The sequence below is a fragment of the Arctopsyche grandis genome, chromosome 1 (genome assembly GCF_051622035.1).
Source record: "Arctopsyche grandis isolate Sample6627 chromosome 1, ASM5162203v2, whole genome shotgun sequence".
NCBI classification, from domain to species: Eukaryota; Metazoa; Arthropoda; class Insecta; order Trichoptera; family Hydropsychidae; genus Arctopsyche; species Arctopsyche grandis.
Window position 1 is genome coordinate 27,552,670 of NC_135355.1, and position 21,634 is coordinate 27,574,303.

The window sequence follows — 21,634 nt, forward strand, 5'->3', positions numbered from 1 at the left end:
GATAATGCATTCACTCCGAATGCCGAACACTGCAACCGGGGCCCGGGCACAGCATTCAATTCTTGCATTACTTTTTTTTTCGTTGAACTTTTCTTTTCTTCTCCCCCCGTGGTGAATCACTCGTGACGATATCCCAACACGATAAAGCGTCTCCACGTCTCTGGAGATTTCCGAGATAATTAGCCGGTAGCGTGTTTATAGCAATGTTTTGATGCTAATCAAAAGCGGGGTTGTATTGTAAAGGTGCTCTAAACGGCGCACTTGCCGAAAGTCATCGTTATCAACAACTGTAGTTTTAATATGGTTATAATTGAATTCCAAACTATGTAATTAACTTATGAAATGAAAAAAAAATGATTTTCTCACATTCTTGTATTAAGTTATTACGTTAATTATTGTTATTTAGACCATTACTATTATTATTATCTTGTCTTGTATTGAGAATCTTCTTTTTTTTTTGTAAATTTGCAGTCAAATTTTCATATTGCAATCTAAAGAGTGGAATATTAATATTTTTCATAATTTTATTCGTATATACACAGCACATGAACATAATTCTATTTTTATTAAATGTACTTACACATATCCAAAAACTGTAGGCATGTCTTTTGGTTTTTTTTAAGTACTTACATCCTACACTATCATCATCATTTACAGCCAATCGTTGCCACTACAAGTCCTTTTCAACACATTTTTACACGTCTCTGATTTGGACAACATCTCATCCCACATATTTTTCTGATTTTATCCACCCATCTTACATATGGCCTTCATTGCATCCTTTTACATTCTCTCGGGTAATATTCAAGAACTTCTTTCGTCAATTTATAGTCCCACCCGTTGCCATTTAAATCTCTTCCCTCTCACCATTCTATCAACCAACTTTATCATACTTCTCACCCACTTATTCCGTTTTCTATCTCTACTCGTTATGTCTACAGCATTCCGCACTTCTTTAAGTGCACTAGACGCAGAATTCTGTCGTTTAAAGTTTCGAATCCATACGTCATCACTGGCAAGACACATACATACATATACCAAAGATCTTTTTCTTCAGATACAGTGTTATTTTAGATTCGAAAACGGCATTCATTCGCCGAAATTCACTCCATCCTAACTTCACACGTCTCATTATATCCTCTTATTTATTACTGGACATTTCAATGATTTAACCCTTACACTATAAATTTGATGAATTTATTCTGAAAATTTGATTCACTTATATCAATTTGAATAGAAATTTCGAATACGTTTTACGAAGATATGTATGTAGCCATATTTAGGCGGTGTTTATGTATGTATGTGAGACAGTGCAGCACGATCGTACTGCACTGCATACGCAAGACGTACAAGGAGCACGCGGTGGTGCACTTACTCACCTATGCAATTGTCATGTTTCATATTTATTGTCATTAAATCGCGCTTCTCAAACGGCCGGTGACAGCACAAAGGCCCTTATGAAATAGGACCGTGTGACGACTACGATGTCTCCGTTTGCAAGTTGCGTTGCAGCATCCCGACCTGCCGTTGCAGTTGCACAGTTGCATCCTTTTAAACTGACGATATCATACGTGAATTATGCGGACGTGTGGCATTTTATGCTAATCGGCCCCGGTAAGTATGCGCGCGCGCGCGTCCCCACCTCACAGAATCTCAATCTTCATCTTCGTATGCATGTGAAAGTATCACGGTATTTAAAAGATAACATATGATACTTAGCACAGTCATTTAAAATATAATATAATTATTAAACATACGACTAATGAGTGAGTATCTACCATCTTAACAAATCGACCTGTTCATTATATGAAGTAATCCGAACTGGTCATTTTTGAATAACATTCCAAATAAACATATCTTCATGCAAACTTCGAAAGCAATATCCATTGAATCCATGTATGTATGTGTGTATCATGCGATTTAATCAATCGCTATATGCTTTTGATTTAATTTGTCGTACTTGAACGTTGAGTGAAAGTATTTTATATAAAATTATATTTCTAAGGTGATCAATTTGTGAGGAACCGTTTAAATGATAAAAATCAGATAAATTGTCAAAATCCGGTAGGAAACAATCGATGTTGAGTCTCAACTATTCAATTCTGATCAACAACATTGCAGAAATACTTCAAATCATATGTATGTACAACGTATAGTTCTTTTTTATCTAGGTCTAACCAGAATTCGAATCCGAAACTTTTTTACAAACGTACATACATATGTTGCTAGCAACATACATATGTACGTTTGTAAGAATGATGGTATACCACCACTGTCTCCGGCAGCAACGATATGATTGATTAAATTATCCCAACTTAATTCAAATCAATATTTACTTCGTGAATTTTACTACTTACTTTTTCCATTTTTAGAGTATAGTTTTACTAGTGTAGCCTCATTGCATTTAAGATGCAACGATCGCCGATAAGTGTATCCCGACTCTAATGCAGTTTATTCGACACCACCTTTGCCCACATTGGCGATGTAATGGAATGCGAAATTTAATTAGCGAACACCCCCGATCGAGCGACGTTATCGTACACGGTGGTGTAGTCGTAAGTTGATAATGGGTGGGTAAAGCAGTGTCGTCAATAAGGGTGAGTATCTCGTGCAAGATCACCGCTTGCCTTTCATCTCCATACAAGCGGCCGTAAAGTGCGCGCGCGCATGTCCGTCGTGACGGGGACGTGCGTGAACGCATCACTTAGCATGGATAATGCGGCCGGACAGGGCTGGCCAACCGTGAGCTGGGACAGGGCTGGCCAACCGAGCGGCCGCCCCCATCGGTACCATGGGAGTATCATGGGAGTACCATGGGAGGGGGAGTGACATGAGTTGACAGTTGAATGGTGCGCGGAAACCGAGCGCGCCTTTATATGGAAACGCATCGCTCGGCTCGTGCGATATGCGCAAGCGCACTTCGCATAAGTGGACATGCTCGCTACTACGAATTCGGTGAATTCTAATCAACCATTTAAAATTATTGTATTATTATTTAAATTTTTAAAATTATATTCTTATGAACAAACAACTACTTGAAACTAGGATCGAAAAACGTTTTGCTAATAATATACGAATTTCAAATCTATCTATTAACTTAACAGTTCGAGTCGTCAGTAGGAGGGTCATAGGTTCGAAACTCACCGAGGAACTATTTTTTTCTGGTTTTTATATCGTAGGTACTAGCTGAACCCGGCATTCGTTTCAATGCCAGAATAAGGGTGCGATCACACAGCGAGGGAGCGGTATGCTGTACGCGGGATATTTTTTTTAGATAGTTTTAAACACGCTTATACGGCGTATGATACGCCGCATCGTGCGGGATTGGAGCGCTCTCGTTGAAATTCTATAGAATTGTTTATACTAACTTGACGGTGATATATACCAATTCGTCGACCCGTGCATGCAATTCCCGTTCCCGTTTCAAGTGATGATTGGAGCTCAACTAAAGTCTCTTCAACGCCGTGTTGTCATAAACCAACTGGTAACGTGGCTAACAACGAACACATTTCCTTGACTACACAATGGCGCTTCAAACTTTCGCGTCGATAAAATCGGAATTACGAATATTATTATAAAGAGGTTTTTTCCCGTTTTTTTTCACAGTAAGCTTCCCGGAAATGCATTCAACAAATCCTGAAAGTTTCATCATAATCGGTTGAGTGATTTAGGAGCCTATACGAGACAGACAGACAAACAAAGAGACATTTAATTTCGTTTATGCACATATATACATATGTAGAAGTCATACTATGTATCAAATAGCTCGTTGTTGTGTTAATGCTATCCACTGAGAGGTTGCCGGGTTTGATACCGTGGGTTGATCTCGATTGAAAGGAATGTATTCCGAGTATGATCTGTAATGCTGCTGGTCAGACTCGGATATCAGTGGCTCGAAGTCGATCGTTTCCTATTATCTGATTTCATTATTGAAACGGTTCCTCCATCAAATTGACGAAAACCATCCTATCCAGTATGACACTACTATTTGAATATGATTTCAAAATGTATATATGTACAAATTTAATACCATAGATGTCGCTCAGGGGCAGTCCGCATTGACATGGGGAAATATAAATTGTATTAAAAAATAATAGCGTTACCGCATACAAAAAAACTTACGGAATTGGGTTATTATATAAGTTTGATAACTAGAGATGGCTTAAAGTTGACAGGTTTCGAGTGAAATCTTATTAATTCTGATTTATATACACATGTACATGGATGCTTGTTATTATGTTGGTTATTTTCTGTGGAACTTTTTAGTTTTATTTCACTAGGTGGTGACGAAAGTTGAATACAAAAATGGGTGTTGCACAATATTTGTCCTATTTGTGAACTTTCAGTCCATTGTTTGTGTTCTTTCTTTCTTTACTAGAAGCACAAAGACATAAATTTGTTCAAAAAATGAAAATTAATTAATTGTAAATGCTTGATTTCGAATATTAGTTTTTTTTATTTTTTAACAACGATTTTGCTCTTCCGTTGCGTATTATTAAAATAAACGGATGCTTTTCTTAATTTGATTTCAAAGTAGGCGCGCAATTTTGATTTAAATATACATATTTAGTTTCGAAATAGAAAAATATACATACATATGTATATTTTTACGTACGTACATTAAGTAGCATCAGTCTTCTTTAATTTTTGTTCGTACCGGAGTTTGGACGACTTGCATATGTACATATATTTAATAGGCAAATTTGGATGCTTGATCTTGGTTTAGACAAAATTTAAATCTTGTTGACAAAGTTTCACTCGCATGGTATGCTGGATTGAACTTGATTCATTTATATAGTTTTAAGTTAAGTATTGAAACATGTACTTAATTTGTTAATACACATCCAAATTGTTAGCAATTGAATATAATCAATCAAGTTTCCCGTGCTACGCCGTGTTTGGAACTCGAGATGGCAACTCTTCCTCATTGTATCAGTATTTAACGGATGCGTTAACAGCGATTTTCGATCTTGCGCGAAAATGTGTAAGTACGTAGATACGTCGTTAAAATAACGCTGGTAAAAAAAAAAACGATAAAATGTGGTAATGCAAGCGGTGCAGTGGTAGTAGATATGGCCGCGCATACATCTCCATACATGTGAAAGAGCCAACAGCGGGTGTCTTCTCCAAGACAGAGACGACACCAGGGCCGGCCTCAGTGGGCGAGAGCGGGTCCACTGACCAACAATGGACAATGGACGCATAAATCAGTATAATTAGTTTGCTCCACCGGCGAAATCATTGGTCAAAACGTTAAGTTTCACTCCGCCTCCTGTTGCTCTCGATATGGCCACAGGCCCGTCGCTCTCGCGTGGACCTCCTCGCGGACCTTGTCTTTTTATATATGCCTTTCTTTAACCTCCCCCCCTCCCTCCTTCTTTTATTTTTGTCTTCGAGAATGTGCTGTGAGTGCGTGCACACCTTGCACTTTACCATCCGCGAGCAATGGCGGATTTATGTTGCACCTAACGCCTAATGATATGCATACGTTCCATTGCACTAACATCGTACTATATGGACAAGCCTCATGAGTAATAAATTTTCACACCTTTTGACTGCCTACTAGAAATCGAAACTAACTATACCCACTCTTAAAATTATGTATATAATCCCTTCACTATCAATTTTTCGAGACCTTTAAACCAGCGTTTCTCAAACTTTTTGAGCCTGCGTCCCGATTTTAAGTTTAATATTTTTTGTGCCTCCCTCTCCTCCCTATAATAGTTGCCTGAAAAAAAAATATTAGTATATTTTAGTGGTTCGACTTAACACTAGTGTTTTGCATATAATTCTTTCGAACAAAGTGGTTGCGGGTTCAATCCCATCGGTTGCTGCTGGCTAGACCTTGAATATGTGGCTACAGGTCGATCGTTTCCTATCAGAGATTTTCAATTTATCTGATTTTCGTTTAAACGGTTCCAACAAATTGGCAATCTTTATCCATTTTGGAGCTTTTCAGTACCACGATTTTCGCTAATTTGTATAAATGCTGCAAATTTGACCATAAATGTCTCTGTGGATGCTAATTGATGTTCGTAATTGCCTTGTATAATACTTACAATACTTCTGTACATTGTTTGATCATACATAGATGTCGTGTTTAATGTAAACATATGTATGTGTGTATACCTGTATATAATTCTTAATCTGTAAACATATGTGTGTAGATGTATGTATATACTTCTTAATCTGTAACCATAATCGTCACTTTGGAACAATCTGTTAAGACGAGTGTGCATGATTGATTGAATAAAATAAAATATATTTTAAATTACAAAATATATTTCTTATGAACTATATACGTACTTATATAATTTTTTTTCAAACCGAATACGTAATAAATTGAAAGTTTGCTTTATTTAGTGTTATCATTATGCAAACTATTGTAGCAAGTTTATTAATGTCTGGTTGCAATGTTGTCGGCGACAAACGAAGATCGCTTCTATTGACAATATCAATACATTTACAAGTCTTTGAGAAGAGATAAATAACTCGACTAAATCCAGATTGAAAGAGATAAAATGTGAGAAATGCAATGAAATATAATCCTGCCATCTCCCAGAGATGTGAATAGGTACATTTTATTTCAGCGCTTATTTAGAAATCATCTTTATTTAGTTTAAATATAATTTGAGCTGTCGTATCACTTTGAATTTTGCATTTGCACATTACATTTGATGTATAAGACTTTCTTGCAGTTCAATATTAGTATCAGATGCATTCACAGACTTGCAACTGTTTGATGATATGTTAAACATTTTATCTTCACTTTTGAATATTGTTTAAATATACTTTAACTTTTTTTTCCAACTGCAGCTCCCCTAAAGTTTTATATTTCTTCAAAAATCACAAACGTTGATTTTTGGTTTGGGTCTCCCTTGAAATGTTCTGGAGTTCCGAGAGGACTACGTGGGCCCCTGTTGAGAAACGCTACTTTAAACAATGTTCTCTACCATTATTAAATTTTATATATAATTTTTAAAATTCGAGTAAGATTTTGGTACTACTAATTTGATCATATCTAATGCATGTACACTTGAAAGCAAATTTAATTTGATTCGACGGAAATATCGTGTACTTCACGTATGTATGTACCTTTACTATATAAATATCTATATATTTGGATGTCAACCTAACATCTTTAGATCAAATGCCATTAAATAATAACACGGTCCTCCGTCACAATATAATAGTTGAAAAGACGACGTCGATTGCATCAAAGCGAATATCTAATGCTTTGCAGTCTGCGAGCAAAACGGTGTATTTCTTCAAGACCTTTTCAACTCCACGTTGGAAAGGTTTTCTGGTGTCTTTCTTTTTCGTATCTGCATAGCCAGCCAGTGGGATGGATAGATATAAAAACGTGAAACGTCTGAGGATTTTCTTTGGCTTCATTAAATGAAAATATCAGAGTGGGGGAGGAGAGAGTGTGGAGGAGAATGGGTCGAGGGTAAGGTCCGCCAATAGTGTAAGGCGGCAATCTAGAGAGCGCACCCGGGAGATAAGGGGAAGTTTTGAAGTCCCGTGAAGGAAAGTTGAAAGGCGCTGTCCTTTGTTTCACAAAGAATGCGATAAGAATAATTTATAGGAGCCGATCTTAATGAAGCGCCGATCCCAGGGGACTCCTCGGCGCCGTTTGTTCGCGCCGAACTGCAACGCGACCCCCATTATCCGGAAAAGTTTCCTTTGAGACGAGACTAGCGAAGGACTCGGTTATCCAGTACCAGCAAGGATAACCCTTTGGTGAAAACCTGATTAAAATTTTGAAAACGTTTTAACGAAAAACGATGGCCAAAATCAAGGTCAGTAATTCAATATCGAATTTTATTTAAGTACCTACCCACTTACTGCTATTGAATGGAAATGAATGATGATTATTTTAGGTAAATTTTTAAGTGTTTCTAACCACTAATTTAAAAAAAATTTGATCGTGTTATCGTAATTTGTCTTCTAACACAACTTATGTAGAACAAAAATATAAATGAGTCTTCTTATCAAATGTAAATCGTTGTTTATGAAGTGTTCATTCTGTGCAAATTAGAAGTTATAGCACCTATAGATGCGATGTCGTGAGGACACACCAAGTAACTTTCTCATAAATTCGTACAAAATCACGATCGATTCTCGATCGAGATACACGTTTAAAAGGTGTTTACTATGCTAGTACTAATTCGGACACTATTGCTCACCATCGCAAAACACAATCTTTACTGATACGAAAGGACTTTACTATGAAAAGAATGACTTATATAATGATCGAAAGGCGTACAAATTATAGATTTTCATCTAATTTATTCGCTATACATCTCCAGTGGAAGATGTCATATCGTCGCGTTCGCATTCGCATAACACCTGAACAGGATGCGAACGCGTCATGAAAATCATCTAACCGCAACAGAGCAACTAAGTCAACGTCGTCGAGATTTATTTGCCAAGGAAAGAGTCCTTTTGAGTGCGAGTCGTGTCCTGTCTGTGTGCGAAGAGTTGTTGCCGCCACCCAAGTGGATGACACGCGAACACGTCACACACATACCCCATCATACGTATATAAAATATATCTCGCACACATGACTACTATTTAAATTAAATAAATCGCATCCTCAAAAGGGTCACACGTCATTGTGCGCTCTGGAATGGATTGTGAAAAGAATGCCAGTATTATATTATACGTTTCAGAAATGAGTACGAACATAGATTGGATAGGTCACGCTGCTGCGGAAAATCAGCGTTGAAAGTGGGACAAATTGAATTTAGGAGTTTTGCCGTGTACGTGTGTACAATGGTGAGTGTCGCCGTGGCTCTGGTGCAACGCTGGGTGCATTCGTTTGCCCAGTGCAAGGTGCACAAGGCATGTTGATTTATCATTTACACAGATGAAAGATCGTAAAGGCTATTTCTCAACAAATTTTGTACTATACCTGCAAGGCGTGGCATTCTCAGGCACAAGATCACGAATCAATCCTCGATCTGGTTGAATTGTATACCATTAGTCTATAGTTCATCTGGGGATAAGTCTACGATTGTTTGCTTGTGAAATTGCGAAACGACAAACAGTCATAATGTTGGCTGAAATCAAACCAGCTACCTTCTAAATACTTCTACCGTTTAACTTTCAAATGTTTAATGATATATAATATATAAAAATATGTATACAAGTATATAACCATTAAAGGATGTTAAATATATATCCTTCAAATTTTATTTACTAATATTTATAATGATGATGTAATTGTACCATTTCGATTGACAGCGTCGATTCGTGATTTGTATTAACACAAAAGAAACGATAACAATTTACAATATAATTTATGTCGACAACGCCTTATTGTGCCTTTCACAATTTGATTCTGTGAATTATCGGTCGACAAATAATAGCACTCACAAACACCGCTAATTGTTCATTGTTGAGTTATAATGTAGTTTTGTTGTTTCTTGATACTTACTAACTTTTTAGATTGCATTTTGCCGCTTACTGCAACTTATGATATTGCATTTATAAATATTGTTCATTTTTTTAAATACATTATACGCTATTTTCTCGTGAAGGGTACGTTGAAGGTCGAAAAGTATAGTTGAAAAATAAAATTGATTTGCCACGTTTAGTTGACGGATCTTCACGTAATTTATTATAATATGTTACTTGATGTTATGTTGAAACTTACACATATGACATTTCAGTTCAATATGCCAAAAGGTTTTTGAGAAAAACATAAAAAGCCTCAGAACTCTGAAGTAAAAGTTCTGAAAAAAACCTTACGGTTGAAATAAAAATATTTAAAAAATAGCAACGAATGAAAATCATCATACTTATTTATTTTAGCCCTATTCGTTGAAAGGTTTAGGACATAATTGAATCCAAAAAATATATAAAAAAGAAGAAGTACGTGGGTACAATTCTCGGTCAAGAAAAATTTTGAAAAATATTTATATCGTTATGATTTTCATTTAATTTAGGATTTAGTGTTACTAATTTTCTCCAAAATACACATATAATACTAACACATGCAAACACACATATATTTTAAACCATATAAATGTGATCATTACTGAGTTCAAATCAGTTTAAATCACGAGGTCATTTTTTTATGATCATAATTTCATCTACATATAATATAGGTATAAAATATAGAACCCTCAAATATTTAAAAAAAAAAATATTGTAAGTATGGAGATTTATAAAACGAAAATGGTTCTAAAGAAAGAACCCGATTCACATGCACTCTGTTTCATTATATTCTTAGCATAAGGCTGAACTCATCAACTTTCTATCAATCCTACTTTAATTTGATTATATCCTATTTAAATAATTGACGTAAAACGTATGAATAATTTAATATTATATACACACATACATATGTGCATTCAATTGATGCCATTCAAATGCCTGACTTAAATAAATACATTGAAGACCGCACTAGTGAAAACTCACAGCGGCAGGGGGTGAAAAACCACCAATGGAAAGAAGATAAAGCAAAAACAAAAAAAAAAACAGGTCTCGACAGGATTAAAAAGCGCAAACCCCCAACAGTCGAGAGAGTGATCGTTGGCGCTTCACTGTTGCGGTCAGGACATCCTCGCACCTAGCCGCCGGGTAATTACGTTTTAACCCTGCTAGGTCCGTGACAAATACGCTTCACCAATAAGATAAATACGGTGCGTGAGGCCGGACGCGAAAAAAAAATACCCCCATATCCATCACGAAGATCCGACGATTTTTCAGCCGAGGGGTGGTGGGGGCTAGTTTCGCACGTAAAAAACGTGCTAATTTAACAGTGCCACCGCCACCGGGGTCTGAGGGGGTCCCGTTTGATTAAGCTGCGTGACGTCACGGAGGGGCTCCAGTCGGCGGGGGCTCATCAGTCAGAGGGTCCCGCGGGGCCCGGCGGTCCATAGGAGTCCCGGCGGCCATTAGTCCCGTCCCGTGGCCCGGTTTTTCCTCTTCGAAGTCCCTCAAACCCCCCCACTCCCATCTCGGTCTCTCTCCCCGGTCGTAATCTCGCCCGATCACACGTGTTTATGTTAACCATCTTTCTTCGCGAGGGATGCTCGTTACCGGACGGTTTGATTTATAATTGGAAAACTCGGAACCCTCCCTCCTACCCACCCACCTCTCTTCAAGCTTATACGTTGAAGGAAAAACTTAATCAGGATTGAAGAGAGTCTGCCTTGATATGTTTCAAACAATCGTTGCACGTGCTGAGGTGATTTTTTTACATATCAAATGTATGTGTAACTGCAAATGACAATTGTTGCCATGATATAAATGTAATATAGTATAGTAAAATACAATCATATATGCCGGTTATTGTAAAAGTGGAAGTCATATACAGATGTCTAAATTTGCAAACAGTGTTTGTTTCGATATACTTCATTTTTTTAATTATACATTTTTAGATCCAAATGCTCTAGATTTATTGAAATTGTACCATAATTTAATAAATATTTTTAATATATGTAGCTCGAATTGACGAGAAATTACTTGAAAGATAAAATTAGAATGTGAAACAATTGATAACTTATTTTCATATACCTACATATTTATGTAAATCAATATTTTTCATATAGTACTTCCGGAAAAATTCTTTTTTTTTTATTTTTTATGTACTATTTCTGGAAAAATGCATGTTTATTTATTTTAAATTTATATTTATCATGGTGAAATTATGGGTTTTGCCCCAAGGCTACACCTTTGGCCAAATTTTTACATATGTACTTTATATAAATTTATAATATTATTATTGTAAATTTGAAATTATTTTATTTTATTTTATTGTATTCATATATTTATACCAGTAAATCCAATGTGTCTTCCTGGCCAGTAACAAAAAAGTAATAACCATTGAATTAATGAGAAAAAAGCCATACATATGTATGTATGTAAATATGTACATGTACATTATATTCAAATAGTGATGAGGAAAGGTTGCCATTTTTTTGGAACCGTTTTAACAATGAAATCAGATAAATTGACAAAATCTGATAGGAAAAGATTGACCTATGTAGAGTCACATACATACATAAATCCAAGGTCTGGCCAAGAATTCAGCACATTGTGTGCTATTGCAAATACCCGATTATTTTTGGTCAAAATAATTTTTTACAAGTGGCCTAATACATTTATCCCCAGCTGTATATATGTTTATATCAAATATAATACATAATATATTATATTTTGTATATGAAGCATACATACAAAATTCGGGGAAAGTTTTGAAACAATTTAAAGTATCTGCGCTAGAAACTTGAGGGGGATGAATCATGGCCTTTCGATCGCATCAAAACGGAACGCATTAACCGTGGATCAGTTTTAATAGCCATCGCGATATCCGAGAAATAAATAATATTCGGTCGCGATACGCGCTAACTCCCTCCGAACCTCCCTCCCCTCTATCAACCCTACCGTTCTAGATAAAACTCTCATCTAACAACCCTCCGAGATTTATGAACGTATCGTCTTATTGGTTCGCACCCACTCACCCACCGCAACGATTTCATCGAGAAATCTTCACTTCTTCTTCTCTTAACCCGTCTATAACCGCCGCGTTCATCTGGCGCTAACTTCCATCTCCCCAACCTCACCCACCCACCCCTACACGCGGCAGTCCCGCGGGGTGTATTCGTAAATAAACTTTTCACTATAATTTCCTTCTGTCACTCGGCACGTAAGCCGTGATATGGTAGCGCGCTAACGATTGCCTTCGATATAGACAAACTTGGGATTTGTCCGTATCGCTCCATCGCGCAACATTACACTCAAACTGTAATATCTTGTTTATTCTAAACACAATTTAAATATTATATACGTACATTGTATCGATACGAATAAGACAATCGGCTATTTCCGTACATATGTACACTCTGTACGAATGTAAACAATCGAAATTTGACGTTTTCGTTTATGTGGTTTGAATCTTATTATCAATTTTTGAACCACTTCAAAGCAGACGATTTTCTCAGAAATTTATACACATAGATTTCCGATGACAATATCAAAATTTTAATCACACAAAAATCGAGTCCTCAAATTAATAAACCAATGACGTTTGTTTATTTAGTTGCCATTCTTGTCAATTAATGTTTCAGTATTTGCATTATAATAATGTGTGAATTTTAAATTTTAATTGAAAACTGTATTCATTTGTGGGGAATATTAATCATGATCAAATATTTTTAAATCATTGAAAGTGTATGACTTTTTATACAATATAAACTTCGTAATGGACCGAATTATACGAAACGTGTTCATATTTTCCAGCAGTGAGTGTAGAATGTATCCAGTATATATAGGTACATATTGAACAGCACAGTACGCCTTTAATGGTAAGAACACACTCAAAAGTACGGCACAGCACGCCTAGATAGACTCCAGCTATGATAGGTGGGTGTTAATGTCATTGTTAATACGTACGATCGTATTATTTCGGAAAGTTTCTCCTGTATTTCTTCAAATTTGGAAATCACCGTTATCGATGGCAAATTGTATAAGGCGTGTTACCGTTTTTGTTATTTGAAAAACAATTTAAACAAATATAGATAAAGTTAAAACATGTGCCGCGTACCACTCTGTGATTAGTAACACCGCCTTTAAGAATTCTATCGGATATCAAAGTAAAATTGTCAGATATGGTAATATTGAAAAAAAATACTTTAAACGCGTTGTTGTATTTTTTTTTTATACTTTTGTGTTTTTATATTGTGAACTAAAATAGTATCTCAATTATTAAGTTAAGCATATCAAAAACTTTGTTCACGTTAGTTAAATAAGTTAAAATAAATAAATTAAATAAGTGTTAAAATGAATACATTTAGTTTGAGAATTTTTATATAAACTTATCCTATTTTTATATAAATAAATATACATATTCTTTGTTAAAAATAATTAAAATTATGTTTGTCTGATAATTTTATTTAGCTTTCTTGAAGTTGAACACTTGAAGTAAATTTAAAATTTCCAATGATAAAATTTGTATTGTGTATTATATTCCGATCAAAACAAATAAAAAAAACTGCAATGGAAATTTTAATTGAATTCATAGCAATTTAAGATAGGGTTTCAGCTGCCATTGCACATAGTTATACAGCCACCATTGCATCGAAGCAGAACTTCGATTCTTCGCCTTTAATGAATCCATCGGATCATACCAACGAGATAGATTGGTATTTGAATTTGAAGACAGGAAATGTTTCCATTTGTTGTCGCGTTTGTTTTTTGACTGTTGGTGGCAAGAGACTACATCGTAGTCGTTGAAATCGGTTTTAAATATCAAAGCGTCTGGGAGCTTTGAGCTTCGTACTCTTCGCCGAAGAACTTTGACTCATTAAAATTTTTGCACGTCGATCTGAACATTTCCGAGAATTTCGCACTAAAATCCATACCGAGCTAGCATTTTAAAATATTTCTTGAAAAGCTTCGTAGAGGTAATTACGTATCGGATCGCGTTTTTCCCGAGATTTCCACGGGAGATGAAAAACGCCAGCGGCAAACCAGTGCAGACATGTTAATTGAATTCGTGGCCCGCGGCCCTACGATAATTAAACGCGAGAGATTTTCTTCGACGCACCTTTGTTATCAATTCCCACAACCACCCCACCCACTTTCACGTACCCCTTGTATTACACGTAAGTGGATGTGTCCCGTTTCAGGAAATGAGGCAATCGCTTTGATGGCACAAGACGCTTCTCTCTTAATTAGACATTCGAACATGTGTGTGTTTGTGGGCGCATTTATACGCTCTTGATCAGCTCTAGAAAGGGTTGTTCACTGAGAAAAGTTTGACAATCGCTGACTGTCTAGAAAGTGTGTGGTGGAAGCGCCATAGCGAGCGGTTACGTTTCCGCTGATGAGTTCTCCTAATTAACACGTTCGAATCTGTCTCGATCTTTTAATCACACAAAGCGACAATTAATTATTTAATGAAATTAATCGGCCTCGTAAGTTTCGTTTGCTTGTCAACTTTGATGCAGTGTCAATTGTCTGTTATAATTATAATAAAAGCTAACACGTCAATTTGAGAATGTCATACTTTATCTAACTGTTTTATCGGATTATATTTTGATACACAATGTAAATAAGTAAATTAAAAAAAAACAATTCCATAAAATACTCAAGTATACATTTTATCAGATATTTAAATTAAACGACTCGTCTTTAGCTTAAATAATTACAGGTATTTTTGCTTTGAAACGACGAAAAGATATAGTTTTTCAAACTCAATGATTCCAGACGTGATTATTTTTATTACGTGATTATGAACGATCCGCTTCCAATTTCCCGGTTCTGTGCTAAGTTGAAGGTAGCGTTACAGGACGGTCCCTAAGTTCCTTGATTTGGTCTGACCATCTCTTAAGAGACCGTCCTCTTGCTCGCTTCTCTCCAGCGTTGGGCTGACTACCAGCCTCTCCACATTCTTCCTGGCAATATAGCCAAAGTATTCTTCTTTATCAGACTGACCGTCACCGTTTTCGCCATTCCTACTCTTCTGCGGATTTTCGATTGGCATCCTCTTTCCCTTGAAATTAAGGCACCTGAGTAATAAAATCGTCGACTTCTTAATATTCTTTTAAAGCATGAGTCTCAAATCTGTCAACGAATAGGATTTTCATTTATTTTTGTTTATCTCTAGACCCAGGTGTCTTCTCTCTACCTCTATCCTACGAAGTAGTTGAACCATTTCATCCTCATTGCTAGCCTTTAACTTCGTGTCGTCCGCGAATCTTATGCTAGAATTTTTTTCTGTTGCTTATTTTTATTCCACCTTTTAATCCGTCGAGTACTCTTCTCGTAATGTATTCCCCATATACATACATATATTAAATAGATCTGGAGAGAGTATGCATCCCTGTCGGACGCTACTTTGGACTTAAAATTTTCCCGAAAGATCTGTTCTTACTGTTGCCGCATCATGTATGTATATAAATTATAATGAGATGATAATATTCAAATATTACAAGTACATAGCTATAATCTAATAATAATTTAAAATAACTTTTTTCGACCTTAGTTCACAGTCAAAGCATTTTAACTTTATTATAATTTCTTGGAATTTTTGTAATATTATAATTTTCCTGTGGTTTATTAATCGAAGTTTCGCAAATTTATTTATTAAAAATTTTATTTGAAGTAATTTATTCAATTAATATTGATTGACATTTAAAGTTTGCAATCGTTACCAAATTTGCAAGTCTTTCCCGATTTCTGTCTACTGTAAAACTCCACGCTTTAGCCCGCTTGTCGTGTCCTTTTGAGTCGTTTTAATTAAGTAGGCTTTTGAGGAGGCTACCGGATTTGGCACACCCATTAAGATCACAATGCTTTACCAATCAACCGTCCTCTTACACTTTTCATACGTGAAAACGCAGATAAGTTATCCGGGGTGGGGTCGCGCATCCTCCCGACCGACGAGCTTTGTTCTTCTCCGCCGCCGTGTTGATAGACAAACAAGATAAGCGAGATACCCGAAACCGAGAGGACGGGGGAATAAAGATGTTCATTTAACTTTGTAATTAATTTATGAGCGTACCTGTTTACACCCCGAGCGCCACGGTCAATATTGCTATAGGTCTCGCGGATTACCCGGAGATATTTGTACAAGGCGGCACACGATCTCTAGAGACGTCGGTCTTTTGGATAAACACCGAAAAGGCCTCCTCTTTATCGGTAGTTGATTAGTCTCACGTATCATATGTACCGCCGCTGTAATTGCTAGGTAGAGCTTTTCTTTATGTAATGGGAAACCTACATACAAACATATGTATGTATGTATGTATGTATACAAGAATTAAAATTTTTAAGTATTATATGTACATATGTTCATGCGTGTGTTATTTTTCGTTAAATCTATGATTCATCTAATCTGAACCTGCTAGTTTTATAATTTGGACTTGTGTTTGAATTGGTTGTGTTTTTTTGTTGCAGAAGAGGAAGGAAGTCCGGAAGAGGGAAGTCCTAGAGAGGGAGAGGGTCCCGCGGAGGGCGAAGGTGAGGAAGGAGAAGGCGAGGGTGAACATGAGGGTGAGGTTGAGGGCAATGGTACCCAACCCCAGTCGACCCACGATGCTGACCACGACATAGAACACAGTATTCCCGCCACGCTTATACAAGACCCCAACGCTGACAGGTAAATAGCGTTTGATTTCTTTCAACATATTTTTCAACACTTGTACTACTATTTTTCAAACTAAAATACATTCACGATTGAACTTCGGCACATGCTACCTTGAAAATATATAAAAAAAATCTGTTTGGGAGAATTCTAATGCCTTAAATTCTTAGTAATGCTAACATTTAATTAATCACGAAGATTCAAAGTCGCCATTTTGCCAGAAACTCCCATACAAAGTGTATCACGCTCACAACGACCATTTGTATAGTACGGCCATTATATGTAAAGCGGTTTTTTCAGAAAACCATTTTTTTTTTCATATTCCCGTCATTATTTTTATTGTTTTAAGTATTTGAGATTTTCCTTTGTCTTTATTTGAAAACTGGGTCCACTGTGGGAAATTCAAAATTCGTATTTTTCGCACTAGTATTACAAGACGGCAGAATTATGACAAATAATTATGTTGTAGGATCTCTATGATATGTAAGTTACAAAGAAAGGCGTGCAATTTAAGTTATAAAGAGAATGAGCAACGAATCGTATTAAATTTAAAGCAAGCTACGTATAATACCTGCATCTATATATGTATTATATATCGTCTCGAGAGTAGAACGCTAAGTCTAAATCTGTGTTGAATCCTTTGAAACAAAATAAAACGCACACGAATGTTTGTATAATATGTGGACACCAACCTACCGTCCGTTTCTGTCACTCACTTGCAGACATCTCTCACATTGCATTATGTCACTCATCGTGACTGGCACTTGCACTTTTCGCCACGTCATGTCACTTACAAACAGTGACATGATAGCGCAGCCGAGTTCGTCGACGATTTATTTTATTATAACATCACTTCGATGCGGTCACAGACTGTCTAGAGTCTCAATTTGACGTATCCCATTTCTAAATTTACACACCTATTTAGGTACGTACCTACCGGTGTTATTGGCATATTTATATTTGTATTAAATTCGTGGCACAAATTCGCACAAGTGTCAAGTGTGTTTGCGGTAGCAGATTGACGTGATTGACAAGCGCGAGTTTTGACGGACGGCTTTGTTGACATGTCTGGCTTATTTTTGAAATCTGCGTAGTGTCGTTTAACAGTTCAATGAAAAGCGCATTTTAAGTAAGAACAATTCGAGGCAGGTAATTGACTAGTTTTTATATATATATATATATATATATATATATATATATATATATATATATATATATATATATATATATATATATATATATATATATATATATATATATATATAAATATATAATACATCATAAAAAATACTTATTATAACCCGTTTCTTATACGCGTTGAAAAATCGCCAAAATTTATGTATAGTCTTTAATTACATTTTTTTTTTCATTAAGAATCATAATCAAGAGTCCATAAATATTGTAGGAAAACTGAATTTTGTGGCGTATATAAATTATCCGGTGTGTTTATTGTACACAATGTTTATTAATAATATATTGCTCTTTTGATACCGCCCACGAAAGACAGCCGGCTAATCTAACGGTGGCTTTAAATTGGTCCAAAGGGTGCTAGACCCCGGGGCCGAACATCGATTTTGACCCACAAATCGAAATCAAAGATTATATGATGTATTTGTTAGGGTATAAAAAAAATAAAAGATCACTGCGCCTAGTTATTAAAAATTTTTCGAGTGATAATTTATATGAGAAGTTGAGGAATGAGTGGAATTGAAACGTGCTGATTATAACATTTATTATGTAGATCAGTAAAAAATTGGATTTGTTTGTCCGTATTTTTATTGTATTATTTATTGTTTTATGAAAGTCAATACTTTATAATAATAAATTTTTATATATAATATGCGCAATGAAAGTTGGACAAGTCCACCGTTTGGTAAGAATTATACATAAATACTTGCATAAATAATATTAGGAATACTATTAGTTGTAATTGAAATGCTTCGACTCGTATATACTGTTAATTAATGCTTTGGATCATTTTATAAATAATAAATTTATTCGTGAATATTAAAAATTAAGCATTGAATAGTGGTTTTATTATTAATTTCTCAACATTTCCCGTTTTATGAGGGGTTATTATATTTTGCTGAAAAATATTTTTTTTACTAGAATGATATTTTATAATAGGGGCTTTTAAAAAAATCATTCTGTATAGTCAGAAAAAAAGTTTGGTAAAAATTTATGATGCATTTTTTAAATTAAAACTTTGAAAATATTCAAAAATATCCGATACTATTTTTCATGCAAAAGATAATCTTATTTCGATATTGGAATTTTTATGATCCAATTTTGATTATTCTGACTTGTATGATAAATTCCCATAATCAACATACATATAATATGTATTTATGTACATATAAAATGTATTTATGTACATGTAATATGTATTTATGTACATACATACATATGTATGTATGTACATATGTTTGTTCAACAATTAAATGAAAAAAATAGTGATAAATATTGAGAATCACTTTTTGTCTAAAAAAACGGTGACCGAGTTTACTTCTATGTGAGCTTTTTATTAAAGAAAATATAATTTAAAATAATTGTAAATCAGATTTTTTATGCCGTGGAGCGCATAAAGAATTAAAGATAATTTATTTTAAAAAGGCACCGGAACACTGTTTCAGTGCAAAATAAAAAGCACGGCTTTATATATTTGCTTATACAGAATGGGCGAAAAATCACGAAGGGGCTATAATATTTAAAAAATAATTTTCCTTTAAAATTTATTACAAAGAAGACCTTGGAGATGAATTTTCATTCATTTCATTCATTCATTTTCTTCATTTCGAATTTCGAACCATTTTAAAAATTTTCGTATATAGTTGAGAGAAAAAGAAAAATTTATACATTAAAAATAAAAAAATAACAATAAAATAGTACCGTGGTATAGTGGTAAGATAATATCATTCATAACAATAAAAATAGTAAACTAGATTATAGTTATAATAACAATAAACTAATAATAATAATTAGATTCAAATAAGTAAGATAATTAGAAAAAAATAATCTATATATTTAAAAATGAATGTCTGTCTGTCTATGTGTCTCGAATATGCTCCTAAACTGAACCAAACTTTCAGGATTTGTTGTATGCATGTCCGGAAAGATTACTGTGAAAAAAAATCGCACAAAAAACATCAAAAAAATAATCAGTGTCATTGCAACGCTATACATAATTTCAAATGTTTTCGCTCATAAGAATTGTAAATAGATTTTTGAGCTATTTTTCCTATTATGCTGTAGATTAACATTAGAATAATATAATACTATGATACCGGGTTCAGCTAGTAATATTTTATTTTAACAAAAATCAATTAATCAATATAATAAAAATTAACAATTCCAATTATCAATTAACATCAAAAACAAATTCGCAACAATCACTCTAGTTTGGTTTGTATTAACATTAAATAAGTCAAAATCACAATTGGTAGTAGATAATGATTGCATCAATAGTGGATTAAACATAACGGCTCACATATTTCTTACATATATTACTAATCAAGTGTACAGTTCCACACTAGATTTTTCCCCAACAAGCTGAAAACTTACAATGTAAAAAACACTTTGCATTGTAACTTTTTCCACCGGCTACGCGCATTTCGCACACGGGGGGGGGGGGTTGGGAATGGGAGCGGGTGGTTGTGCCGATAAATAAACACGAAACTATTAAGAAGACAACGGGGGGGGGGGGAGGGGGTGAGTGGATATGCGGGGAACGCGAATGCACCCCCCCCCGCGAAAACCGCGCACGCGCGCACCCCCTCCAAATCCATGCTCTGTCTCGCTCTGCACCGCGCAGAAGGCTATCGGCGTCTCGCTCTGTCGCGCTGCAGCCCGCGCGTAAATCACACGCGCTTCACTCGTGGCAGGGCGGCCGCCGCGTGAGCACCATTGCGGCGTACGCGCGCGCGCGCACATCTCCGTGCGGGATGATCGTCGAGTGCGACAGACGCCTGAGGGGCCTCGCCGCACACACACACAGGTAACCGACGCGGGATGACGTCACGTCACGTCATCCTCCCCCCCGTCGCCTCCCACCCCCTCGTCAGTGTGCATCAGTGATCCGTGTGCAGTGTATCTGTCAAAATGTGCGTCGTAAATAATACACAATTCGACTTTGGTTTCGTTCTTTTGTTTTTGAATTTGTTTGTCGCGAAGTTCGTTTTGTTTTCGTGTTCTTTTCATTGTACAATCAATCTGTCAAGTTCGAATTTTCCGAGCCGGTTTGTGCGGCGCGCGCGCCCGCGGTGACATCTGTCGGTGGAAATTGTAAGCTGCGAACTTAGCCGTGACGCACACCGAGATTTTTCCGCGTTTGACGTTTCTCTATATGAAAAAAAAAATCGAACGTGTTTTATTACATTGTCGAATGAGTGAAATATTCCCAGTCCGAATTTGTCAACTTGATATTATAAAAAAAAGTATTTATTCTGAAAGCTTTTTATTAGCTTCACTTATTTTAGGTGAAGAAGCGAATCTGTGGTTGGTTTGCTTCTTCACCTTCATTGTTTATTAATTTT

At 35.7% G+C, this 21,634-nt stretch overlaps 1 protein-coding gene across 4 annotated transcripts in view; it reads left to right on the forward strand.

The window, feature by feature from the left end:
- The window catches only part of LOC143909463 (protein tiptop-like), a 364,663-nt gene that overhangs the window by 338,559 nt on the left and 4,470 nt on the right, over nt 1-21,634 (forward strand). For 2 of the 4 annotated variants that reach the window (XM_077427467.1, XM_077427460.1), the window contains one exon: nt 16,916-17,117. In XM_077427467.1, the coding sequence (XP_077283593.1) occupies nt 16,916-17,117 (202 nt within the window). Of the gene's footprint in view, nt 1-16,915; nt 17,118-20,978; nt 21,203-21,634 lie in introns of those variants that run through there. The other 2 variants (XM_077427475.1, XM_077427483.1) reach the window with 2 other exon arrangements.